This window comes from Salmo salar, chromosome ssa13 (genome assembly GCF_905237065.1).
Source record: "Salmo salar chromosome ssa13, Ssal_v3.1, whole genome shotgun sequence".
NCBI classification, from domain to species: Eukaryota; Metazoa; Chordata; class Actinopteri; order Salmoniformes; family Salmonidae; genus Salmo; species Salmo salar.
The window spans coordinates 52,799,280-52,815,028 of NC_059454.1; the positions used below are offsets into that span (position 1 = coordinate 52,799,280).

Sequence of the window (15,749 nt, forward strand, 5' to 3'; positions counted from 1 at the left end):
GTCAAATCTTGGGTGAGAACCTCCTTCCCTCAGCCAGGGCATTGAAAATGGGTCGTGGATGGGTATTCCAGCATGACAATGACCCAAAACACACAGCCAAGGCAACAAAAGAGTAGCTCAAGAAGAAGCACATTAAGGTCCTGGAGTGGCCTAGCCAGTCTCCAGACCTTAATCCCATAGAAAATCTGTGGAGGGAGCTGAAGGTTCGAGTTGCCAAACGTCAGCCTCGAAACCTTAATGACTTGGAGAAGATCTGCAAAGAGGAGTGGGACAAAATCCCTCCTGAGATGTGTGCAAACCTGGTGGCCAACTACAAGAAACGTCTGACCTCTGTGATTGCCAACAAGGGTTTTGCCACCAAGTACTAAGTCATGTTTTGCAGAGGGGTCAAATACTTATTTCCCTCATTAAAATTGAAATCATTTTATAACATTTTTGACATGTGTTTTTCTGGATTTTTTTGTTGTTATTCTGTCTCTCACTGTTCATATAAACCTACCATTAAAATTATAGACTGATCATTTCTTTGTAAGTGGGCAAATATACAAAATCAGCAGCGGATCAAATACTTTTTTCCCCCACTGTATAACATTGTTGACATGCGTTTTTCTGGATATTTTTGTTGTTATTCTGTCTCTCACTGTTCAAATAAACCTACCATTAAAATTATAGACTGATCCTTTCTTTGTCAGTGGGCAAACGTACAAAATCAGCAGGGGATCAAATATTTTTTTTCCCCCACTGTAGTTATGTTTATGATAGAGAACAATGTGTTTATGCAAACGGCTGGCTGTGCATCTAACAGGGCCAAAATATCCTGTGATGTGCCACAGGGTTGGATAATTGTGACCTTTGTTATTCCTAATCTATATCAATGACCTTGCTGCTGTGTCTTCTACTGTACTTCCCATTCTCTTTGCTGATGATACCAATTTGATTCTTGTCACACAATCATTTTGATTCACTAATTAATGAAGCCAACTCAGGTATGGCAACATTTTCTGAATGGTTCCAGATAAACAAATGATCTTTAAATGTAAAAAGAAAATCTAACTTTATTGTATTCACTAGTAAGGATAAGAAATATATATATATATATATATTTTTAAAGCCAGAATCTCAATCATCACCAATAAACTAGAATGGTCATATACTAGAATTATCATATATGCATAGTCACTTTAAGTATACATTCATGTACATACTACCTCAATTAGCCCGACTAACCGGTGCCTGTATATAGCCTCGCTACTGTTATAGCCTCGCTACTGTATATAGCCTCGCTACTGTTATTTATCACTTACTTTTTACTGTTGTTTTTTTATTTCTTTACTTATCTATTGTTCACCTAATACCTATTTTTTACTAAATTTCACTGTTGGTTAGGGCCTGTAAGTAAGCATTTCACTGTAAGGTCTACGCCTGTTGTATTCGGCGCACGTGACATATAAACTTTTATTTGATTTGATTTGATTTGGAATTGGTCGGAATGAAATGGAACAAGTCACATCCACTAGATTCCTTCGAATTGATGAAAAGTTATTCTGGAAAGATCATGTTCAATTTGTCTTTAGCAAAGTAATGAAATCTGTTGGTATCATCAAAAAGATTAGTGGTTTGGTTCATCAGGCTTGCTTCCTAACTCTATACTATAGCTTAATTTACCCATATCTCATTTACTGTAATATTGTTTGGGCCAGTACACAAATACTCATACCTCCCAGACTGTTTACCTAAACCCTTCAATGGATTATTCCAGGTTAATTCTGAAATCCATCTATAGAACACAAGACACTGCGATAACCTTCACCCTCCCCACTGCCGCACCTCACATAGTCGATTCTCTATCAGATAGAGAGGTACCATACTCCGGAATCATTTTCTTAATCTTGCCAAAACTTCATCATCCCTCAATAACTTCAAGTGAAGACTGGGGGTCAGTCTGATGAACCAAACTACCAATAATACCCTCCATGTAGCCTAACTCTCACACTCTTTGTACTAATTTGTGGTGTGGTTTTCATATCAGCGCTTTTGGGCTTCCAACCTCACCTGCACACCGTTTTTACCAGTTTTTTTGTCCGTACTGTTTTGTCTTTCACTTCTTTTCTTTGGTGCGAATAAATAAAACCCCCAAAACAGACCTACAAAAATTTGACAGCACACTACAGTACAGTACAGCAGAGTACATTACAGTAGAGCACACTAGAGTACTGTAAAGTATAAAGTAGTGTACTGTATTGTACCCTACTTTAATGTTCTCTACTCTACTAAACTAAACTGTACTCTACTGTACTGAATTAAACTACTGTATTGTACTGTACTGAATTAAACTATGCGTAATGTACTCTACTGTACTTAACTCTAATGAATTAAACTACTGTAATATACCATACTGTAATGTACTCTACTGAAAAAACTACTGTCCTGTGTTCTACTGTGATGTTCAAACTTGTGAAACATAGCCTAGATGTCTATTTATTTATTTTACCTTTATTTAAGGCAAGTCAGTTAAGAACTAATTCTTATTTTCAATGACAGCCTAGGAACAGTGGGTTAACTACCTTGTTCAGGGGCAGAACAACAGATTTGTACCTTGTCAGCACAGGTATTCAAACTTGCAACCTTTCGGTTACTAGCCCAACACTCTAACCACTAGGCTACCCTGCCGCTCCAATGATTCGTTCAGATTTGGATCTGGTCCTCAATGAGCAAATGTGTACTTGTTTGGGGGCGGAGCTCATTAGAATAATAACTAGTATGCCTTGCAAGTGTTGTTTTTTACAATTACATTTTGGTCATTCAGCAGACGCTCTTATCCAGAGTGACTTACAGTTAGTGTATTCACCTAAGGTAGATAAACAACAACATATCATAGTCACAGCAAGACAAATAATATGTAATCGTTACTCAGAATCTTATTGTAGTTGAAGTGGTTTTAAAAAAAAAAATTCTATGTATTAGACTACTTTGAACATCATCATTCAGATTTAAAGCTTTCAAAAAAGCTTACTTAATTGCATGTGATTTATGGGAGCAATAATAAATATTTTTTTGCGATCTACATTTGGCTCCTCTTTCCTTTTAAGAGGTGTGTAAAATTATTATTGTGGTATAATGCTTACCTAATTGATAATGTATATCAGTTAAAATTTGTCCATAGAATCAATGACTGAAAAATACGCATTTTCATCGTAAGGAAAATAAGTATTTTCAATGTCCGGAAAATATATGTCCGGAAAATATATATTTTCAACGTCCAGGAAATACGTATTTTGTATTTGTGAAGTCCGTATAAGATGTGTTTTTATCGTCCGTATAAGATGTACTTTCGACCTCAAAAAAATAAGTCTTTTAACCTTTCACTTGATGTCAATTTCTGGAAAAGAAAGATGTCTTTTCAATGTAATTTCACTAACTGAATGATAACACATTTCCTCCTTGTAATCAAACATAGCGATCATAAACATTGATACTGTAAATTACATGAGGTTTAAAATATGAAGTGCACATTTGGACTCATGGGTGTGTGGTTTGCTTGTATGACATCAAAGCGGTATTTATTATAATCCTCAACATCTCATCTTTCAAAATACATAGAGTCATCTTAAGGTACAGCAGTTCCCTTACTCAGACAACAACAAATGTGCAAAAGTAGCCCAATTAGCAGGAGGGATGGGGGCATCTTCTTGTCGCGCGCGGTGCTGAAGTTTATAACGGCTGTCAGTCAAAACCTATACAGCGCTGTTAAATGGAGAACCTGAGCTCTGACATAATATAGCATGTTACTGTACAGCCACTAGTTTCCAATTTAGGTGCTAATCAATGACAAAATCTGAAATGTTCAAGCCGTATATGGGATGATGGACTGCGAGTGGACAGGGATACTGAACTAAACAAAAAGGGCCCAACATAAGCCATATACGCAACTGACCAAAATTCTAGCTTGTCAAGACAAGATAAACTACAAAAGTTGTGTGAATGATGTGAGCTGATAGCAGGTGCTTTCGCTCTTGTCAAGTGAACTTTGGCCTCAGTGAGGTTTGTCGGCTTGTGTTCCTTTGAACCACAGTCAGTCCTGTAATATTCTGCCCTGTATACACAGTTTTATCTCTCTATCCTTCTAGTACAGCACAGTCCCAGACAACACAGAGTTCTACACACAGGCAAACATTATCTCTGGTGCTCACAAACCTGATCAGGTATTACAAGGACCTGCAGAACCTTCGACACAGTAAACAATGACTTAACTGACTTCAGACTTCCCATGCAATGTATAGACTTCACAATGCAATATATTTGCACTTCAGATGGGTACATACAGTTGAAGTCGGAAGTTTACATACACCTTAGCCAAATACATTTAAACTCAATATTTCACAATTCCTGACATTTAATCCTAGTAATAATTCTCTGTCTTAGGTCAGTTAGGATCACCACTTTATTTTAAGAATGTGAAATGTCAGAATAATAGTAGAGAGAATGATTTATTTCAGTTTTTATTTCTTTCATCACATTCCCAGTGGGTCAGAAGTTTACATACACTCAATTAGTATTTGGTAGCATTGGATTTAAATTGTTTAACTTGGGTCAAACATTTTGGGTAGCCTTCCACAAGCTTCCCACAATAAGTTGGGTGAATTTTGGCCCATTCCTCCTGACAGAGCTGGTATAACTGAGTCAGGTTTGTAGGCCTCCTTGCTCGCACACGCTTTTTTGGTTCTGCCCACAAATTTTCTATGGGATTGAGGTCAGGGCTTTGTGATGGCCACACCAATACCTTGACTTTGTTGTCCTTAAGCCAATTTGCCACAACTTTGGAAGTATGCTTGGGGTCATTGTCCATTTGGAAGACCCATTTGCGTCCAAGCTTTCACTTCCTGATTGATGTCTTGAGATGTTGCTTCAATATATCCACATCATGTTCCTGCCTCATGATGTCATCTATTTTGTGAAGTGCACCAGTCCCACCTGCAGCAAAGCACCCCCACAGCATGATGCTGCCACCCCCGTGCTTCACGGTTGGGATGGTGTTCTTCGGCTTCCTTTTCCTCCAAAAATAACGATTGTCATTATGGCCAAACAGTTCTATTATTGTTACATCAGACCAGAGGACATTTCTCCAAAAAGTATGATCTTTGTCCCCATGTGCAGTTGCAAACCGTAGTCTGGCTTTTTTATGGCGGTTTTGGAGCAGTGGCTTCTTCCTTGCTGAGTGGCCTTTCAGGTTATGTCTATATAGGACTCGTTTTACTGTGGATATTGATACTTTTGTACCCGTTTCCTCCAGCATCTTCACAAGGTCCTTTGCTGTTGTTCTGGGATTGATTTGCACTTTTCACACCAAAGTACGTTCATCTCTAGGAGACAGAATGCGTCTCCTTCCTGAGCGGTATGACAGCTGCGTGGTCCCATGTGGTGTTTATACTTACGTACTATTGTTTGTATAGATGAACGTGGTACCTTCAGGCGTTTGGAAATTGCTCCCAAGGATGAACCAGATCTACAACTTTTTTTCTGAGGTCTTGGCTGATTTCTTTAGATTTTCCCATGATGTCAAGCAAAGAGGCACTGAGTTTGAAGGTAGGCCTTGAAATACATCCACAGGTACACCTCCAATTGACTCAAATGATGTCAAATAGCCTATCAGAAGCTTCTAAAGCCATGACATCATTTCCTGGAATTATCCAAGCTGTTTAAAGGCACAGTCAACTTAGCGTATGTACACTTCTGACCCACTGGAATTGTGATACAGTGAATTATATGTGAAATAATCTGTCTGTAAACAATTGTTGTGTCATGCACAAAGTAGATGTCGTAACCGACTTGCCAAAACTATAGTTTGTTAAAAATAAATTTGTGGAGTGGTTGAAAAACGAGTTTTAATGACTCCAACCCAAGTGTATGTAAACTTCCAATTTCAACTGTACACTCTCAGAGAAGAAAGTGCTACCTAGAACCATAAAAGGTTCTTCAATTGTCCCCATAGTAAACCCTCTGAAAATAACTACTTTGGGCTCCAAGAGGAATCCTTAAACTAATGTGAGGTTCTACGTCGAACCCTTTCACCACTAAATGGTTCTAGGTAGAAATGTTTTCACCACCAAAGGGTTATAACTGGAACCAAAAAGGGTTCTCCTATGGGGATAAATGAAGAACACTTTTTTTAAAGAGTGTAGTAAGATGATTAAGATGGAGTAAAATGGAGGTGAAAAGTAGGAGGTGCAGGAAAGGATGGGGAAGATGAATAAGGAGATAGAGTGACAGAATAGTTGGGAGACAACACAGGAGCATAGGGGAAACCTGACCATGTACTGCATAATGCAGAGTGGGTGTGGGACTTCACCTGACCATGTATTTTGCACACAGAGTGGGTTTAGGGTTTTGTGGGTTGAGAGGACACACGTGTGCTCATGTGAGTCATTAATAAGGTACATATCCAGCATCTCTCCCCACTCCATCCCTCAACCTCTTTCTTTCCTCCCAATGCCTCTCTTCTTAAACAAGTGGCGCAGCGGTCTAAGGCACAGCATCTCAGTGTTAGAGTCGTCACTACAGACCCAGGTTTGATTCCAAGCTGTATCACAACCGGCTGTGATTGGGAGTCCCATAGGGCGGCGCACAATTGGCCCAGCGTCGTCCGGGTTTGGCCTGGGTCGGCCGTCATTGTAAATAAGAATTTGTTCTGAACTGACTTGCCTCGTTAAATAAAGGTTAAATATAAAAAATAACAAAAAATAAACCACATCCTCTTCCCAATATGGCTAATTTGTTTTTGCGCCAGAGTGACACCAACGTCACGAACTCACGTTCACACATCCAGTAGAACAACAAAGACCTTACATTTCCCCCTGCTTCACAATGCAACCCATCAGCAAGTGGGTCAGATTTGATTAAATTACATATTAAAGTCTGAAGCCACATCCTTGGTGAAAGACAGGCAGAGCAGAAAAAGAGAGAGATTGGGTGGGGGTATAGAGAGAGAGAGAGATTAGAGGTATTGTCACAGAAGGCAATACAAACTTGATCACCAATGTCGGCCTGTGACGCAAGTACTTTTGCATGTTTTCTATTTTTCCTTTTTCTGCCTCCCCTCTGTTTTCTTCTCTGACTGACCAAGGCCGGAAGAATCTGAATGGAATCTATTAATAGACAGTGATAGGACATTGACAAACATATTGTGAGCTCCAAACCTACTAAGGTAAACACAATACACCTGGGTCATTAATCCGCTCTGTCAATATCACACAGCCACGCACACACGCTCACGCATGCATGCACGTTTGGCTAAACTTAATGGCATAAACGGTCAGCTGTCAGACGATGGTCAGTTTCCATACTTGACCAAACATATATAATTATTGAGATATGGAAACTCTCCTCACACATGTTTTCAACGTTTGACTAAGGAGTGCACATACTGGCAGGGCCTGTTACAAAAATGTTGGGAAATTAAAACCTGTTCCAAAAAGAGGGAAATTATAAGTCGAGTTGAATTATTAAAGTCTTTATCTTACCTTCTGTAGCATTGACAAAAGGCCATCTTTGTTTTTCTGAAGCTTCAATGGACGAAGAAGAAACGGAATTTAGTACAATTGGAATGACATGAAAAGAATGTATAACAAAAGGTCATAATGCAAAAGGATCCTTATCTATGTCCAAAATGAGCACTCACCCTCTTCTTGTAGTAGATCCTCCACTTGTGGTATTCTTTGATCACTACCTCAATCCTACGCTTCCAGTAGCTGCCTTCTAGAACTATTGCCTTGCAAGAGAAAACAAAAAACATAGTTAATAGGAGTTGATTTTAAATGGGTATGTCCTATTCCCTACATAGTGCACTACATTTGACAAGAGCCTTATAGGCCCTCCCCAAAAGCAGTGCACTATATCGGTTACTTCCTCACTAGGCCTTGGGGGGTCAAAGGTCACCTACTTCAGGTTTGCGATGGGCGTCGGCCTCGGAGCCCTCCAGTGGGGTGACGAACCCACACACAGGGTTCTTCCTCTTCTCCACGTCTGTACCACGGGACGGATGAGAAACAACTGATCATTCAATCATGACTTGGATTAATGGTTCAATGGACTCTCAAATCTGTCAACTCTGCCAATTCTCTCAATCAATTCTGTTAGTTTTTTGTGTGTTTTCTTTCCAAATGTGGCTTCTACATTATGTGCATAAAGTAATGGAGCTCTCAGTATGTTTTTGGCATGGAAAGCTGTACGCTGCATTGTGTTAAAATGTATTCAGTCCACATTGTAGGAGACATCCCACTCAAGCTATTCTCTTTGTTGTGTGACTGTATTGTAGTAACAAGTCCATGTATCAGTTCTGTTGAACAAAGCTCTCCCTGTCTGTTATCAGATTAAACAACCCTGGGACGACAGGAGACATGCAAGATGCTCAGAGTGAAAGAACAGATTGAGGATGAATGGAATTACATTTTAGTCATTTAGCAGACACTCTTATCCAGAGCAATTTACAGAAACGCATACATTTTGGTACTTTTTCATACTGGTCCCCTGTGGGAATCGAACCCACAACTCTGGTATTGCAACCATCATGTTCTACCAACTTAGCTACACAGGAGAGGAGCGGAGAGGAGAGGAGAGCTTACACTGGATGAACCAGGCTCTCCATATTCCATTATTCAGACGGATTTTGTCTCTCCAGAGCAGCCGCAGGCCTTTGAAAGACTTCCACTTCGGAGAGACAATTTTACCACTGAAAAGACATAACATAATCCTTACAATCACACAAAATAAAGGAATTAAGACATTATAAAGGTGCATATACATGCTTATAACAAGTAACAAAGCATTATACCTGTGAGATTTAAGTAAAACATTTGCGTCAATGTAATTTGTGTCCCACTTCAAGATATTCTATTTATTAGGAAGGAATGGTTGTTATGACAACCTCGGGCAAAGTTTCCTTCCCTCCCATTTACAAAGAGAGACAGAGAGACAAGCAATTGACAGAGTTAATGATTGTCAAAACACAACAATGAGATTACAAGCAGAGGATAAATATTAGAGATGCAGAAACTGGATGCTCTATTCTATTCTTCTCTATTCTATTCTCCACATATCATCCAGCATTGAGAAAAAGCTACAATATATGAAAGGACCAGTCCTCTGCCTCATTGTTAAAAACAAAAGCACTGAAACTGTATATTAATGCTGCCTCTTTCTTTGACATCATCATTTCCACACAGCCCTGATGGCACCCAATCAGAGGAGCCTATACACCAGAACACTGAAAGGGTATGTGTCCAAAATGGCACCCTCTTTCCTAAATAATGTTCTACTTTTGGTGAACTATACAGGGAAAAGGATGCCACTGAGCAAAAAAGCAGGCTGTTTTCAACCCTGTGCCTTTCCAGTGTCAGACTAAAACAGTCAGCACATCAGATGGTGAGAAGGGGCCACTTAATGGCTGGTGCTTATTGGGTTGCTAGGAAGCCAGGTGAATCATTTCCTAGGGGCTGGATGCTGGATGATGTCAAATGGCTAAAGTGAAAACCCTGTCAGCATCCACGTTCAGCAAAACAGCAGAGGAGGCACATTAACCGGGTACAAATTGACTTGATGAAGCTAATGGGTTAAATAAACCATAACGTTCACCCATCTGGAGGGTGACTAATAAATGTTCTATGTAAAATGTTGTTTTAACAAAGTACCTGACATAAACTATGCTGTTAACACCTTACAAAAAAATCTAACACTAAGATGTCTCAGAAAAACTGTTTGAAAAAGCAACGTTCATTAGATCCATCAGCGGACATTAAAAAGAAATAACAATTCCTGTGCTAATAGTGTGTATCCTATCAGATTCAGTGCTGCATTTCATTTGCAATAGCTAGCTTTTGTTTAAACTGATACCGGATACATTCATTGATTGGTTATGCTTAAAGATTGAATGATTGGTTATGCTAGTACACTTTGTTGTTGTATCCTTAGCATGATAAAATATTCCTAGTTTCCTTCCTCAATCAAAGTAAGGTATATTCGCTGAATATAGTCTAGTAAACACCTGAAACATGGATTTAGTAGCAGTCTTTCTTTAGGGCTGCAGTATTTTTCTTGGCTCTGGTTGTGTGTGTTTTATTCATGAAGCAACTATCAGATTGTAAAAGCTAGATTGGAGTAGTAGAAGGAATAGACTTCCTCTCTGTGCCAAGGATTGTTGATGGCACACACACACGCACACACACACACACACCACACACTGAAGACATTGTTAGGGCAGTTCTAAAGGCCATGACACATTGGCAATTTTTTTATGCAATATTGATGAGCAATGTTGGTGGCAACGGAGAGGAGTATGAGAAGCTGGAGCAATGAGTAACATGGACATGATAATAGATTTCATATGAAGCATAAATCAATTTAAAACTTAATTTCCCCATTTATTTACTCATCTCCTATAGTTTGTTATTGCCAGTAGACTGCCACAGCTGTACTGAAATTCATCAACTAAGAAACAAACAATAAAGAGGTGCCAGTCAAGTCAATGCAGACATACAGTAAAGATAACTAAATTTAGCAAACATCTAACGTCATAATCATAAGCTAGTAATGGTTTTAAGCTAACTAGCAAACTAGCTAAACATACAAAAACTATCTAAAACGGAAAACTAAATGTAAATGGCTATAGCTAGCTAACAAGCTACGTGGCTAGTTAGCTAATTTAGCCAGTTTGTCCCATTGACTTTGCATGAGCTCCGGTTAGCATGCTAACTGATTAGCATGCACCAACCATGGATATTTTCGTCAGTTAAACATGACAAACTGTACACAGTATGTATGTATTAACATATCATGATCATATATTGTAGAGAGAAAACATTTGAGATGTGAATGGCCAACATTTCACTCCAAAACGGGAGTTGATTTTCTCTCACGTCAGCTCAAAAACAGTTGCCATGTTTTCCTAAATATTTTATAACGGCAGACGGATCACATGACCAATGGTTTATTTGTTTTTATTTAACTAGGCAAGTCAGTTAAGAACAAATTCTTATTTACAATGACGGCCTACACCGGCCAAACTCAGACGACACTGGGCCAATTGTGCACCGCCCTATGAGACTCCCAATCACGGCTGGATGAGACTCCCAATCAAGCCTGGATGAGACTCCCAATCAAGCCTGGATTCGAACCAGGGACTGTAGTGACGCCTCTTGCACTGAGATGCAATGCTTTAGACCGTAGAGCCACTCGGGAGTCCATATCTGTGCTTTAATTGGAGGGTTTGTAAAAAATACAACTGTCCACAAGGTGGCGCTGCATATCACAATTCCCCAGATAATAAAGGCCATGATTCACCGCCAATATGCGGACAAATGAATTGCGGTCATGGCTAGAAGGGATCCAGCTTTTGTCAAAATTAACGTCAAAAGTTTATATTTTTTTGCGTTTTTGGTAACTCTAACCCTTTTCTTAACCTCATTTTCCTAAACTGCTACGTTAATTCTCCTAACCTGATGCGTAAGTTATTCTACCCTGTTACGAAAGTCAAATCTGATGTTAATTTAAAAAAAGCTGGATCCCTTCTAACCAAGACCCAATACAATATTGCTGAGCAATGTTGCCAGCAATGGTTGCTGCAACTAATTTACATTGAAAATTAGCTACTTTTTGTTGTCTGGCGACTCTTGATCGGCAGCTCCACCTAGTGAGCAATTTGTAGGAATCCTCCAATCAGAGCACAGATATTGGTCATGGCGACTGTTTTTGAGCTGAAGTGAGAGAAAATCAACTCACATGTTGGAATGAAATGTTGGCCATTCACATCCAATATGTTGCTCCACTACAATATTATAACATGATGCTGTACATTATTACATACATACTATGTTCCGTTTGTCAGGTTTGACTGCCGAAAACATCCACGGTGGTGCGCATGTTAATCGATTAGCATGCTAACCGCAAACCCATGCTAAGTAAATGAGACAAACAGGCTAATTCGCTATCTAGCTAGTCATGTAGATTTTACATTTAATTTTATATAATTTTTTTATATTTAACTAGCTGGCTAGCTTGATGAATACTGTTTGCACTTCCTAGCTTAGAATTGTGAGGTAAAACGTTTTCTAAATCTAATTATCCTTATGTCTGCATTGACTTGACTGGCAGTAGGTTGAGTGGGTGCCCAGGGCAGGGGTGTGGGCACCCAGAGAAAGGGCTATAGGAGATTCGTAAATAAATGGGGAAATTGAGTTTTAAGTTGATATATGCTTCATAACACATCTATTATTCATGTCCATGTTGCTCATTGCTCATCATTGCTACAGTGTCTCATACCACACTCCGTTGCCAGCAACATTGCATGGCAAAATTGCCCCTGAAAATTGCCAATGTATCATAAAACTATTTTGTCAGGTATTCTTGTTTCATTCCTTCCTTTATCATTCCTGATGATGGTGAAAATATTTTATTTTCAAGTTTTTTTGGACATTTGTGTGTCGCTATCTGTCCATTTCTCAGCCAAAAACAGTTGCTTTACTCAATGGAAGGTGGGCAACAATGTTGGACACTGTAATACTGTATACTGTCTATCAACCAGTGGTTGTTAAATAATTTTTTATAACAAATACTTGTGATGTAACTGATTCACAGAAAGGGAAGTGCTAATAATAATGTATAGACTAATCAGCAGTGAAATCTCCTGCAGCATGCTAAAGTCCCTGTTGGCATCAGTTTGTATTCTTCATTACAAAAGGAAAAACACTGAATATATGGTAAGGGGATAGAGGTGAGCTAGCAGGCACAGGGTCTTTGTGGTAACTGTCTCTTATCCTTTCCCTTAGTTACACTGTAATCTTCCATAACATACCGGCTGCCAACTCAAACCAAAGTCCACTTCTCTGTCAAGATCTTCAAAACAGTTTCGCAAGTAGGCTACATACAGCCTGTTCTGAATCCCTTCACCCAACCACACATATACGCACACACACAGTACACACACACGCACATACATACACACACACACCGTTTGAGTTTATGTCATTTTCTATTAAAGCCTAATCATTCTCTATACATACAGTATCAATCAATTGTTTTATGAAAGTGTAATAATATTAGGCATATACGGAGACTTGTAATACTAGCTTTTACGGAGACTTGTAATGCTAGCTTTTACAGTAAGGCCAGACAATATTTTGACGAAGTGACGCAACAAAAAGTTTTTAATTGGTGGTACAGTACTGTGCTTAATTTTCATGCAGTGTGGAAATGCAGAAACCTTTGACAACTTCCCTCGTGGAAATGTTGAAACCATTGACAACTTTACACACAAGTAAACAATACAATAATCAATAATGAGGTATTTACCTGTAGGCCAGTGACATACACTCAAATAACCGGGTCAGCGTTGGGTCGATGCTAAGGCTCCCAGAACTTAGCGGACCGAATCTGTATGTTTGACACCAAGTCCTGTTCACAGTATCGAAATCATATCGCACCGTAGCTCCGCTTTTCCGTCTCCGCGGGGTGCAGTCGCTGTGCGGGGAGGACACCATAAAGTGTCCGCTATGGATGACCTGCGCGCGGAGAAAAGAGCCAGCCACAGCCGGTCCAGTCCCGGTGGTCGCCGCATGATCTTCCTCTTGGTCCGAATCTGATTCTAAGTCGTTGAGCTGGTTCTGCTTTCCTTGTCCCTGTCCCTGAGACAATTCTGGGGACATTATTTCTGCCATTGCCATTCCAGTAAAGAATTCAACTTGTTCCGCACTGCAATGAACTTTTCCCCCGGTTTTGGACTGAGGTAAAATTAGTTTGATACTGGATATTCTGGGATACTGGGGTTTCTCTTGTCAATAGCTATTGAACCAAGCATGCCATTACTATGAAGATGGTATATTTTGAATCAGGGGTGGATGGAAAAATATCCACACTTTTGAAATGTTCTTTAATTTTTTATTATTATAAGATTTCGGCTTTCAATCTTCTATAGCTCTTACACAAAGCGTGCCATGATTATGAACATCATATATTCTGAGTCAGGGGAGGATGGACAAAAATCCAATGCATTTTGTTTTTATCTAGAGAGATTTAAATATATATATATATAATAAGATTTTGACTTTCAATCTTCAATAGCTCTTAAAAAAGCATGCCATTACTATGAAAATGATACTATATTCTGAATCAGGGGAGGATGGACCCAAATCTCTGACTTACATTTTTTGCTTTCAATCTTCAATAGCCCTTACCCAAAGCTTGCCATGACTATGAAAAGTATATATTCTGAATCTCCCCCAATTCAGAATATATAATTTTCATAGTCAGATGGACATCAATTTATCTTTTAATCTTCAATAGTTTACACAAAGCGTGCCATTACTTTATTTTTTTTGCATTAGTGCCACCAACTGGTCTGTAATGTGGACCAGAGACATTATTCCCCCCCGCCCCATCCCTGAAGATTTTATCAGCAGTTAATTTAAGCTTGGCTCTTCAACACCATTACTCCTTAAATCTAATAACAATCTCTCCCTTTCCCTCCCATATTGCTGGCACTGGAATAGAACGTGTTCCACTCAATGATTTATATATAAACAAAAACAACAACAATAAAATACATAATTTCCATAGTCATGGAAATCTTTGAGTAAGACCTAAAGAAGATTGACTGCAAAAAAGTACCAAATTATTATAATATATATTACATTTTAAGCCATGGATTTTTGTCTATCTTCCCCCGATTCAGAATATATCATTTTCATAGTCATGGCACACTTTGTGTAGATTGAAAGCTGGAATATTTTTTGTCTTCTCAAAGTCCCCCCCCCCCCCCAAAAAAGCTGTTTTTTTCCATCCAACCCCCATTTTAGAATATATATTTTTCATAGTTATGGCATGTTTTGTCTAAACACTAGGACAATTCCCACCTCAAACTACCCCTCCTTGCCAATTCCCCCTCTCACCCATCTTATAAAAATAAATATATAATAAAATAAAAACATTCTCCATACACTACTGATTCAGAATATACCATCTTCATAGTCATGGCATGCTTGGTTCAATAGATATTGGTGAGAGAAAACAGAATAGCACTGAATATCCTGTATAAAACTAACTTTATCTCGGTCAACTTTGGTCCAATTCTAACTTGGCCAGTCACTGTGGCATTTGAGTAAGTGCAGAACATGCCGAAATTGACAGATGTAACCTGGAACGCATGGGATACATCCAATCCAAAACTGGCCCCACTAGCCTCTAGTGTGGCACAAAATCAGATGTGTTGTCCCATGCCATGTAAATGTCCTGTTAAGAGGCCCTGGGTCAGCTGGGAACCAGCTGAAAGGAGGCCACTCTTTCTTACAACAACTTATCTGGAACAGTGGATGATAAGATCAGTAGGCTATGCCCCATTCTAGTCCAATCTGCTCAATTTTGTTATTGTTAACAATTAATAATAGGAAATTCTTTAAAAATTAATATAGTTTCAATATAGTATTCAAAGAGTTGGCAATATGTTGGCAAATAGGCTAATAGAGCCCCACAGTTGATGCGTCATAATACCCATAAAACCTAGCGATGAAACACGAAAATGGTTCAAATTGTTTTTTCACCATTCCATTTGCTCTCAGACTGTAAAATGCTAAATTAGCATCTCCTGCACGTAATCTCTAGCTGACCCCTTTGCTGTCAACTAGCTAGCTACTAGCTACTTTGATCCAAAATGGAATACAGAACCAGTGAAAAGTTTGGACACAACCACTCATTCAAGGGTTTTTCTT

General features: G+C 39.0%; 1 protein-coding gene across 1 annotated transcript in view; it reads right to left on the bottom strand.

Annotated features, from left to right (window-relative positions):
* LOC106567405 (carbohydrate-responsive element-binding protein) overlaps positions 1-13,759 on the bottom strand; it is a 36,480-nt gene extending 22,721 nt beyond the window's left edge. The window contains exons 1-5 of the mRNA XM_014136600.2: positions 13,339-13,759; positions 8,619-8,725; positions 7,937-8,019; positions 7,676-7,765; positions 7,518-7,559 (exon numbers count right to left, since the gene is read on the bottom strand). Coding sequence (XP_013992075.1) covers positions 7,518-7,559; positions 7,676-7,765; positions 7,937-8,019; positions 8,619-8,725; positions 13,339-13,709 — 693 coding nt within the window. The 5' untranslated portion in view covers positions 13,710-13,759. The remainder of the gene's footprint in view (positions 1-7,517; positions 7,560-7,675; positions 7,766-7,936; positions 8,020-8,618; positions 8,726-13,338) is intronic.
* Between the last annotated feature and the right edge of the window lie 1,990 nt (positions 13,760-15,749).